General features: G+C 41.4%; 1 protein-coding gene across 2 annotated transcripts in view; it reads left to right on the top strand.

The window, feature by feature from the left end:
* Positions 1-12,570, top strand: part of Stmn2 (stathmin 2) — a 54,204-nt gene that overhangs the window by 28,386 nt on the left and 13,248 nt on the right. Inside the window, exons 1-3 of one of the 2 annotated variants that reach the window (XM_036179758.1) lie at positions 464-530; positions 1,036-1,131; positions 5,016-5,188. In XM_036179758.1, coding sequence (XP_036035651.1) covers positions 524-530; positions 1,036-1,131; positions 5,016-5,188 — 276 coding nt within the window. In that variant the 5' untranslated portion in view covers positions 464-523. Of the gene's footprint in view, positions 1-463; positions 531-1,035; positions 1,132-5,015; positions 5,189-12,570 lie in introns of those variants that run through there. The other variant, XM_036179757.1, reaches the window with a different exon arrangement.

Here is a 12,570-nt window from a genome sequence, read left to right as displayed (position 1 = left end):
TCATCAACAGAATATGTATCTGCCAATAATGTCTAAATTCATCTTTCAGGAATTCCTTCTTCCCCTAAGGTCTAGACACTGTCCTTTCGATGATTAAAAGTCCCCAGTGATGATTAAAAGATCCCACCAGAACACAGATGTTACATGTCAGGTTTCATTGCGAAGCCATAAACATCCATTTCCTTTTCACAAGCTACTTATACGGTATAACATACTCATTGTTTTTCTGCCATCTTCTTTAGTTAATTTCACTAATTAAATAACCACCAAAAGCAAGAGTGGCCCATTCTCTTGTCCCAGTTCTGCCGTCTGGAGACATTTGTCCTGGTGGTAGCCCTGAAATGCTCACCAGGTCTACCAGGGCAGGAGTATTAGAGAAGAAAGGAGGACATGCAGTGGATGGGAGGAGGGAGGAGGGAGGAGGGAGGAGGGAGGCCAGCACAGTCTAATCCACAGCTTCTCTGTGAGGCTGGTACCCAGGCTGTGTTACAGAGGGAGGGAGATCCTGATCAGATCTCAGCTCATGGAAGGTGAGATAAGAAAATGCATTTGGGGATTAAGAGAAAACAGCAACAATGTTCCCTGGAGGGCATAGCTGCTTAACAACTCTCCCGCTGAGTTCTGTGACTATCCCCAAATGAGTAGTGGTGATGCAGGATGAACCCCCGAGAATCTTAACTGGTGTGAAGAAGACTCACACATATGTTAATTAGAATGCGCCTGTCTCTGCTAATTTCGTCTGTTTCCTTTTTCACTGTTTTTACTGTCTGCCTTCCTGCTGGATCTCAAATCCTTTTTTTTTTTTTTTAAATCTAACGCACTTTCATTTTTTAATCTTACCTACTATAATATGCACTTCTCCTCCTTTATAGGGATGAATATATGCATCAGAGTTGTTTACATCTCTCGTTCATTGGGAAAGCAAGCCAAGCAGCCTGCCTTCTGCAGAAGGCTGTGATTATTGTTCCGATTTAGAGAAGCATTACGAGGAAATTCAGAAAACGGAGCGTTTTAACCTTGAATCTTCTCTTTCAGCCTACAAGGAGAAAATGAAGGAGCTGTCCATGCTGTCACTGATCTGCTCATGCTTCTACCCAGAACCTCGCAACATCAACATCTACACTTATGATGGTGAGTAGCCTGCAGCAGAGACACCTCTAGCTGCATAATAAATTGGCAGAAGTCTGAATATATGTACTTCTCTCTCGGCGCTCAGAACATAATTAGATGAGCATTTTAGAGATCTCGGTGTTGATTTGTTGTGTCTGGCCATTAGGTCTTATTGATTGCTTATTGCTCACAACAGTTTGAAGTCGGTGCTAATAACAGCACATTAATGTCTCTTAAGAAGCATGGCTGATTTGTTGTTCTCAACATCCCCATCAGCATTCTCATCAGCAAGTCACAATCCACAAGATGTCCTTTCAAATAATGAAACGCACTAAACTACAATTACATTAGATCTTAATTTGCAAGAAACCATTTTTCTACATAGATCATTCAAGAAGTAGAAAACCTACCATCATCACTATTTTGTAAATAATTTTTATGAGTAAATGCGAACAAGCTAATAATGATGATCAAACTCATATATAAAAGTGGCTTATAACTAAAGTCACAAGCAAAGAGGGATTAAGTAGAAAATAACTTCATGCCACCATAATGGCATTAAAATTCCAGCACTCAGAAGACGGAAGCAAGAAGATTGCTAGTTCCAGGTTAACCTAGAGAATGTAAGACCCTGTTGAAGAAAGCTAAAAAAACACTCTACAGTTGGCATGACTGATGACTTCATTTTCTGTTTGTGTGTTTGTTTTGTTTGTGTTTTTTTTGTGTGTGTGTTGTTGCTGTTTCGTTATTTGAGAAAGGGTCTCTCTATGTAGCCCTGGCTATCCTGTAACTCTCTATATAGAACAGGCTGGCCTCAAACTCAAGAGATCCCCCTGCCTTTGACTCTCAAGTGCCAGGATTAAAGGCGTGCACCACTGTGCCAGGCTGCCAATTGACTTCATTGAAGTGCAACCTTTTAAGTTTGCTTTGTGCCAATTCACAGTGATTAGGTTAGTTTGGTTTCATCTCTGGGTCTTCCAATGTGTGTGTGGCCCCAGGCAAGAGGATGCTTACACCCTTTGAACACCATTTACTCTCTCCTCTTAGGCATGTTGGGCGGAGGGTATTACATGTCTTACTCTGATGCCTAAGAAGTACCCAGGAACTGTTGTGTCCTTATCAACACTATTAGTATCTACCTCACCTAATCCAGCCAGTGTAATCAGAATAGGGCAGCTATCTGTACCAGATTTACCCGAGGCATTTTGATGTCTGAAAGGCTCACAGTTATTCTGCGCTTCCACATATGTAAAGATCATTATAAAGAAGGTAAAGGGCAGGCTCCCAGTCTTAAGTGCCTTAACGTCCATTTGAGAACTCAGAGCCATTCTTCTTCCAGTGCTACTCTATGACACACATTAGAAGGGCTAATTAACTTTCCAGAAGCAGCTATCTGTGTGCATGGAACCAACCCATCTCCAACCAAAACTTCCACTAGAACGCATGCAGCATGCTCAGTACCTGAAAGTCCACTGAGCCAACAAATCAACTACACAGGTCAGTACTGTCAGATGTTGCTGTTAGTAGGAATCCAGCTGTGCTTCTTAGGAGACTGTAAAATCTGTGCTGTCACTGAGATCCAGTGATGAATTCATCATGGTCCTTGTCTTCCTGCGACTCAGAGCTCTGTAGATGAGTCTCAGAACACACAAGGAGAGCTCCAATGTGTTGGAACACAATGGCTGGGATTGTTTCTACTGCTTTGGGACTTAGGAAAGCAAAGCTGTGTGACTTGTTTGAAGTTGAAGAGACAACTCCACATCATTCATGCACCACTTCAAAACAAAAAACAAAAAACTCAGTAGCGACTTTCCTATTTCCAAAGTGTTTACTTGGCCTTGTAATTCACCTTGACAGTAATTATCTGAGCAATGTAGAGATCATGCAAAGTGTTCTTTCTTGAGCTCAGGTGAAAGTACCCTGTCAGGTATTACAGTAAGAGATTCGGCCACTGAGTGTTTGGGAATCCCCTGGGGAGTCTTCAAGAGACACCTACACTTAAAATATTAGTGACACACAGCAGTGGCTTAATCCCAAGAAGATTCTGGTTGCAAACAAAGATCAGTGTACTGAGACTGAAGGGTGGTAGTGTGGGGCTCAAATCAAAGCATTCAGCTAAAACTGAAAACCAACAGACGAAGTCTTAAAGAAATTAGTAAATTTTCCTACATTGGGAGCTATGAAGTTATAAATGTCCTAGAAGATACTACCTATTACTGCTTTATATTATAAATTATTTTAGATTGTAAATGATAGTACAGGATTATGAAAGTCTGATAATAAGCCTATCAATCATATTATGATTAAAACTTGAAAGTCTGATAATCTACTTGTTGTTAGTATGCATGGCAATGATAAGTGTGCCTGCAATTTTCTGTTCTCTTTTGTTTAATTAACAATTAAAATTGTATGTGTTTACAATGTGCACTTTTTAAAGGATTTATTTATTTGTGTATATGAATGCTCTGTCTTCCTGTAGGTCTGTACAACAGAAGAGGGCATCAGATCCCATTATAGATGGTTCTGAACCAACATGTGGTTGCTGGCAATTGAACTCAGGACCTCTGAAAGAGCAACCAGTGTTATTAACCACTGAGCCACCTCTCCAGCCCTACAGTGCCCATTTTTTAAATACAATATGCACTGCATTATGGCTAAACCAAGTTAGTTAACATATGCTTATCTCATGTGTTAGCATGTATTTCTGGCAAGAACCCAATCAGAGAGAGTAGATTAAAAAATGCTTAAGACTCTGACAAAATGGAGTTTTATTCCATCATAAAAATAAAACAAAATAGTCATTTGCAAGAATAGATGGAACTGGAAATCATTTTGTTAGCAAAATAAATCAGATTCAGAAAGGCACATATCTCATTTTCTTTCATATGTCTGCATGTATATACATATATGGTGTGAAAGTACAAGGAGGAATATTGGGAAGAAGACCAATCAGAGGGAGACAGAGAAAGACAAGAGTGGGCAATAGGGGGACAAATATGAACAAAGTACATGATGAGAAAATTTGAAAAAGTCATAATCACACCTATAATTCTGTACGATGAACATACACTAATAATTTTTCAATGTAAAAATAACACAATACGTTACTATTGTCATTGTAGATCACATTGTACTGGCTGAGGTTTTGTCTGCTTGACACAGTCTGGAGTCACCTGGGAAGAGGGGAGCTCAGTTGGAGATTGACTCCATCACATTGGCACGTGCACATGTCTATGTGGAATTTTCTGGATAGACGTAGGAGGGTCCAGCCGACTGTGGGTGGTGCGACCCGTGGTTTTGGATTGTATGAAAAACCAGAGCAGGGTCCCTCCATGGTCTCTGCTTCAGCTGTAGCCTCCAAGTTTCAGCTTAAGTCCCTGCCCTAGCTCCCCTCAGGATCAGACAGTGATGTGGAACTGTAAGCCCCATGTACCCTTTCCTCCAAAGTCGTTTTTGGTCACGGTGTTTTGTCACAGTGAAAGAAAGCACATTAGGACACTCGTGAACATATTTTAATTGTCTAGCTGAAATTTTGTACTACTTAACCAACATCTCCCCAGTGTCCATGAGCTTTGGCAGGCACATTGCATTCTGTACTTTGGAGGACAGGCAATCTTTGTCATGCTGTGCCTAGCTTTCTCTTATACAATGAACTCCAGGCTTATCCATGTTGTTGTTGCAAACGACAGAATGGTACTAAATTTGTCAACAAAACCATCTATACTGTGTATTGCACAGTTGAGCTGTGGGAACTCACATATATTGGAAACAAGACAGAGCTGATTATCTTTGTGCAGCACCTGGTTTCATTTCCCAGAATAAGTGCAAGTGCTGGACTCCAAGTCATTAAAGAAACTCACTTGACTCACCTGCCTGCTTACCACTCTCCAATGTTCTTTCCACAGATATGGAGGTGAAGCAAATCAACAAACGTGCCTCCGGCCAGGCTTTTGAGCTGATCTTAAAGCCACCATCTCCCATCTCAGAAGCTCCACGAACCTTAGCTTCTCCAAAGAAGAAAGACCTGTCCCTGGAGGAGATCCAGAAAAAGCTGGAGGCTGCCGAAGAAAGAAGAAAGGTAACTTTCCCATGAGTTTTTGTTTTGTTTGTTTGTTTTTTAGAGACAGGGTTTCTCAGTGTAGCCTTGGCTGTCCTGGAACTTTCTCTGTAGACCATATTGGCCTTGAACTCACAGAAGTTTCTAAGGTCTCTCCTTTTTTCCTTCTTCCACTCCACTCCCACACATGTGTATGCAAGCGTGCGCATGCACACACATACATACACACAGAGAGTGACTTCAAGCAGAAATTCCAAGAGACAATGATACCTGAATGAACCTGCACTTCCCCAACACCTTTAATTTTCTACAGTAAGATACTAAGAAAACTATGAGCATTAAGATTTGAGGGCAGGGGCTGGAGAGATGGCTCAGTGGTTAAGAGCACTGACTACTCTTATAAAAGACCATGGACTCATGGTACCTTGCAACTCCAGATCCAAGGGAATCTATTGCCTCTGGCTTCCACAGGCCTCTACTCTCCGTTGCACATACCACCCCCACCCCACCACATACATGTATAATTAAAAATAGACATTTTTGAATGATCTGAGGGCATTAAGACAGCCTAGCAAATCTATGCATTGAAGGAAGTCTGTCTGAACGTATCTGTCCTAACAGGAGGCATTTCTTCCCATCAAGTCTTCTTTCATAAAACTGATTCTTGTGCTGTAGTTCCTGCCTGCTTGGTCAGGATGTGTTTTAGACTCCTGTTCACTAAGAGTATCCTGCACACACAGTTTTATTACACAAATGAAACTCTGCATTTTAATGCTTTTTATGTTGTCTACAAAAAATCTGCCAATATATTAAATACTATTAACTATTAATATTGTTATAAATTTATATTTTAAATGGGGAAACTGAGCTCCTAACCCAAATAAATGCACAAGACTGAATTTTTTGCAACCTCTTTTGCTGTGACTTGTAGGTATAACTAACGGTCTTGTCTAAAGCTCTATAGTGCCTGTTGTACTTGGAATAATGTGAGGTCTCACTCAGCAGAGACAGCATCTGTATAATGGGCACAGCACAGTACAGGAAGACATCTACATGGAACACACACACACACACACACACACACACACACACACACACACTATCCAAAGTTGACACAGAGCTCAGAATATAAAATCAGTGGCTGGTCCAAAATTAAAATTCAGAAAGCAAAGTTCAGTTTCATGGGTTAGTACACTATGACATTTCCAGCTACTATTCTTAATTCACAGAAAATGGCTGAAGGAATAAGAACACAGAGATAATAAAAATTAACTGGGTATTAATTTATAAAATTCCCTGAAGCAACTAATTAATGGTTCTGGTAAAACCCCTACATCTTGACAACAGTAAACTCTTAACAGTTATTTAAACAATTAAATCAAACTAGAAATTGACCATGTAGCTAATGAACATTGACAAATGGAATCAGCCAGAATTTTTATGTTTAGGGGGAAAAATTGGACTCTTTTTTCCTAAATGGTGTATACCATTATATTTCTTGTACAATTTGGAATTTTTTCAGTGAAGAAATCACCATGTGGGTTATGTTCTAGTAGTAGACTTTAATTAGGAGGAAGTACAGCTAATTAAGAAAAGTATCAACTTAAACATTCACCCATTGATTTTGTTTTTCTGTTGGATTGTACTGACTTAATTAGCACTCATGTGAAAAACTGTTAATTCTCTCTAAAGAGTCCTCCGCAAATGCACACATCTCAGTCATTACCCAGGTGAGGACACACAAAGAGCCCAATCCAACTGCGCTAGCTGAAGGAGACAGTGGGTGTGAGACTGGAAAGTCCGGGAGTGCCTGCCGAAATAAGGATCCTGAACTGAGATAATGCTGAGTTATCATCCGAAACTCTGTTTTCAGGCCACCATTTCTTCTTGTGTTTTCTAATTGCCAGGGAAGTTTGGTTACCCTCAGTCCCCAGTCACTTTCCAACAACACAGCAGCTCAGGCAGAAACACGGCTGAGGAGATACCGGAGTGTGATACTCCAACTTAGGCCATTCACCCACCACTGCCCTGGAGAGATGGTGAGGCAAAATCTGGGGGTGAGGCAAAGAAAATGAAGGCCTCACCAGAAAAAGATGTGGCTGGAGCTTAGAGACACAAACCCGCAGGTATCCATAGTTACCTACAAACCTATAGTGTTACCATAAAAAAACGGACAATTATTTAGCTCATGTGCTATGGAATGTGTAGTTCTTTTGCCTGCTGGCATCCTGTGTGGTTGTTTTTAAATAAATAGAAAGTAAAGAGCTCTGTGTACATAAAACTGCATTACCAATTAGAAATGCAGTAAACCACATACACACTTAAAATTCTTAGTGGTCAGATAAAAACAGACATGTTATATTAATCTTGTTAATACTTTAAATTATTCATACTCAAAACATTATATCAATGTGTGATCCATGGAGAAATACTAGTAAGTGAGACATTTCTTCTTGTCATACTGTTTTAAGTCGAGAGTGTGGTTTACTCCTGCAGTGAGTTCCAATCATACTAGCCACTGTGGCCCGTAGCCACTCAAGTGAACAGCCCCACACACTGGTAGACCTAACAACTTCTAAAAGCAGTGGGAAAATTTAACATCTGCTTTTCCAAATGATACCAAATAATTACCCGTATTTGACATTTTGAAATGTGTAATCTCTAGAACTTACCTTGGCTTAGAAATTTAGAAAGTGGAGAGTGCCCCATGCTGTCATGTCCCCATTGTGTTATCGAGGCCAGCACAGGAACATTTAGAACCCATGACGCCACATTTTCTTCCTGTCTTCCAGTAGTCTCTGTTCACATACTGTCTAATCCTTATAACTTACCAGGTGTGTGTCCTCTCTTTCTCTCTGTGGTACTAGCAGTACTTCGTTCTCAGCACTTTGCATGACTGATAAGCATATATTTATTTGCATTAACTACTTATGTAAATGTAGCCTCCATTAAACTCCATGAAGGTAGAGATGTGTATTAACAGTGTCTGCCCATATGACTACAAATTTTACTTTTTTTTTTTTTTTTTTTTTTTTTGAGCTGAGGATCGAACCCAGGGCCTTGAGCTTGCTAGGCAATTGCTCTACCACTGAGCTAAATCCCCAACCCCAAATTTTACTCTTTTAAGTGATTAAAAAATTAAAATTCCTATGGACAGATGTTAAGATAGCAATATGCAAGCTGTATAAGCTTTGTATTCCATACTCTCATCCCAAAGCAAAATGGTTGGCAGCAAGTTCCCAAATGGCATCTCCTGAAATTAAAATCACACAATCGACAGACTTTTTATCTGGCGCCTGTGATTTATCCTAACCCTGACTCTCGGAACTAAAGGCATCCTCACTAAGCTTCCTGTCACTGAGAGACCAGTGGGACCAATGGCCAGTCATAAACACAACATCTGGCAGGAGCAAGAGAGCAGGACACGAGGGCAGAATGTCAGAGTACTAAGAGCAGCAAGTGCAAAGGCCCTGGGGTCGGGGCTCTGGTGTGCTTGAGAAGCACCATGAAGGCTAGTGAGGCAGAAGTGGTGAGCACAGGCAAGGACAGGTGCCAGCGCCAGAAGGCATCACTCTAAGACTCTGGCCTTGAGTTCAAGTGAAAGGATGGCAGAGGGAGAAAATGAAACCATGTCAGCACCTGATGTGACTCACAGCCCAGTTTTAAAGGAAGGTCTGTTCTTAAAGGGATAAACTAGAAAAATGGTGGTCGATGAATAGAGAAACAGGAAGTCGTTACAGACTAGAAAAACGAACGTAACTAAGGCCACACAGAGACAAGCACAAAGAGCATGTTTTGAAGGCAGTTGTTCAGACTAGTGGACAGGCAAGTTGGGAGGGAACACCAGGAGAGACCCCACTGTGTAAGCCGTAAAGAGATATGAAAGTTTTTGCGTAAAACAAATGTTTCTAGATGTGGGAAATAAAACTAGCCAGGTGATAGTAGCGCACGTCTTTAATTCCAGCACTTGGGAGGCCAAGGTAGGCGCATCTCTGAGTTCAAGGCTAGCCTGGTTTATAAAGTGAGTTCCAGGACAGCCAGGGCTACACAGATAAACCCTGTCTTGAAAAACAAATAAATAAATATTAAAAGCTTAAATGAATATTGAATTACTGCTAAAAACTGAGAAGCAGAATTCAGACATACCCACGTTATCCTGGGCCTATTTCCTTTCCCATGCATGACAAATTTTTAAAAATTCTCCCCCAAAATCACATGGCATTTACATGTGTATTAATAGTACTTTTCTGTTATTATAAACAATCTGTTATTGCCAATCAGTATCCCCAGTTATCCTAAGATAGTAAACATTTTCTCACTAAATTGGCATAATCCTAACTCCAAGTAAATACAGGAGTAGACATGGGCAGAGGTGTGAGAAGTGATTGTTATTAGGACGTTCTAAACACAAAACCACATATTAGGATGTTTAAAGCCTGTCCCGAGACTCCAGGAGCCCTCTGTGGGCCTGGGGCCCAAGTTGTGCAGACTGGGCTCTCTGAAGTCAGGGCTGGAAGGCTGCTATCCAAGTGTCTCCGCAGGGGATCAGATGTACTGTGTATTAAGTATCCTGGCAGTCTCCCCAAGACCCTAGGCCACTTGCACACAGTCATAGCACTGACCATATGGTGACTAGCTTGGATGGAACTGCACAAGCTCCTTCCAGCCAGAACTAATGCTCCGTGGTTTGGCTGATAGAAAAGCTTATTCTAAAAAGAATGCAAATTTTCTTGCTTTTTCTCCCTTATTGAAGTATCTCTGGCAATCTGTGTCCATTTTCTTTTTAAATTAGTCTTCAGATTGCAACTGACCACATTTGGGGATAGATGCTAACATTTTGGCCATCCAGGCACTGTGCCCATTCATTCAACATTCACATAGCAAGAGGCAGCAGATCTAGGCTTCCACATATCCCAAGTGGGTGATCTGATGCACCCTGCTTTTCCAATACCATTGTTAGTGATTTCTCTTTCCCACATGTCCCGGTGCAGGTGACTTATGGTCTGATTATCTTCAGTGACTACAGTGTTTAAAGGTGTCTTTCAAATCATCCCAAGAACATGTGGTTATCAGAATATCTGGGTTGAATCTATCTTTCCACCCAATAACTGCTACCCTTGGGCAAATCATCTAAATTCTATCCTTTTTTGCTCATCATCCTAGTTAGTTTTCTCTGGTGTGATAAACATCGGGACCAAAAGCAGCCTGAGGAGGAGGGGGCCATTTGATTTACACTTCCAGGTCACACACAGTCCATCACTGAGAGAATTCAGGCTGTGAACTCAAGCAGGAACCTGGAGCAGAGACCATAGGGAATCTGCCTAAAGGCTTGCTTAGTTGGCTTTCTTACACACCCCGGCCCACCTGCCCAGGGGTGGTATCACTCACTGCAAGCTGGCCCTCCCTCATCAAGAAAATGCCCCACAGACATGCCACAGCCAATGTGATGGAGATACTCATCAAGAAATGCCCCACAGACATGCCACAGCCAATGTGATGGAGGTAACCCCTGACTGAGAGTCCTCCTTCCCGGGTGACTAAAACTAACCAGCACTCTCTTCTGTGGAAAAGATTTATAAGAGGTCCCATGTCACAAAGTAGTGTGAGAAGGAGGAAGTTACTCTCTGCACACATATGAGGAGCACCATGAGGGGTCGCCTATTCCTGCAAAGTTCTCCCTTTGCAAAGATTATGGTCTAGCAAATGATTTTACGAAGGAAAGTGGTCCTGGTTAGTACTGCTGCCACACAGTACATTTCATAAACATTTTAAATATAAAATAGTCTTTATCATAATACATAGAATAATCCAGATGATAAATAATAGATGTATAAGTAGATCAGGCCAACTAAAACTGGCTTGAAAAACATTAATATGAAAAAAGGTGAAAATGTAATGATACTTATGATCTTAATAAAACAGATTAAATTAAAAGGCTCCCAACTCAAATCTGCCCAGTAAGAGTTAATTCGTGCGATAACATCACTGCAAAGTGAGTTCTAATGACCTACGAACCTCTGAAAGAGAAGTGAGTTCCTTGCTCTAAATAAACGGGTGTGAAAAGGAACCATTAATAGCCAAACCCAGTGCCTCAACTTCTTCATTTGTAGCCCTAAAGTTTTAGAATCGGTCCCTCTTTCTCCCTTACAAAATTACCAGACCACGATGTCTGTGAGGTCAGAACCAGATGCAGTTTACGCGGTTGCTAACCCTTTCAAAGCGCCAGCTCTCGGTCTTTACTGGGAGGAGCCTCTAATTCTTGCGATAACTCCAGGACACATCACCATCTCCTCCAATGATGTGCTGTAGCCACACAAAAACACAACTCTCACTTTAAATGAAGGGTAATAGAGAGTTTATTCTTGAGTCAGCTATGAGCAACTGTGGTCCAGGAACACAGTCTCTGGTTTCCCCAAATACCAAGTCACAACATGATAGTGGTTTCATTAAGATGTATAGTAGTGGGGTTGGGGATTTAGCTCAGTGGTAGAGCGCTTGCCTAGCAAGTGCAAAGTCCTGGGTTCAGTCCTCAGCTCCGACAAAAAAAAAAAAAAAAAAAAAAAGATGTATAGTAGTAAAACAAAAGGAATTATAAGTCAAGACACTTTTCAAGTACGCTAGTGGAAAGACGCAAGTTCAAGTATACTAGTGGAAAGATGCAACAGGCTGGTCAGAGCAGAGCAGAGAAACCTCTGCTGTAGGTCTCACTCATGTCCAAGGCTATGGGGTTGGTGAAATCTCATGGTCTGTTTAGGCCAGTGTGTTTCAAAGGGTTCCAAGTGGTACTTTCAAGTAGTACTTTGTAGGTCACCCACAAAGGAGGATAACAACTTGTAATTAGTCCTAGCTGTGCAATACTCCAACACTTCACATTGGAGTTCCTCCTAATCAGTCTATTCCGACCAACCAGGCAACTTTGTATTCTTTGGGGAATTGTAATCCGCAGCTGGCCTCTTAAGTTGGTAAATGGCATTTCCTAAAGGGAGTAGTTTTCATACAGTCACGGCTCACTATTCAGGACGCCAGCATGCTTCACAGTTCTAAAATCTCCGTATGTGGTCTTCTTCTCAAGCAAGAGCACACAGACTTTTTCCTGTGCAGGGACTCCAGCAACCCCATCTTCAGAACGAGAAGAGCTCATTAGGAAACTCCAGGTTTTCATCCCTTTAAGTCCCTTTCTGTACTTCTGGCTTTTCCGCGTGAGGTGAATGCTGTGGTCTTTGTTTCACACAGCTACACTCAACTGTCCTAGTTGAGCACGTGGTTTTATGCCCTTAGCCATGTCAACAACGTTCTTTCGGTATTAGCAGGACGTCCGACACTTACAGGACGGTATTCAGCCTGCTAATAGAAAGGCACTTTTGAACTAAGGCATTTGATGTTTGATGAATGGCCTGGGGGTC

The sequence above is a fragment of the Onychomys torridus genome, chromosome 2 (genome assembly GCF_903995425.1).
Source record: "Onychomys torridus chromosome 2, mOncTor1.1, whole genome shotgun sequence".
Taxonomy (NCBI): domain Eukaryota; kingdom Metazoa; phylum Chordata; class Mammalia; order Rodentia; family Cricetidae; genus Onychomys; species Onychomys torridus.
The sequence above is the reverse complement of the archived record's forward strand: the minus strand, read 5'-3'. Positions and strand labels throughout refer to the sequence as shown.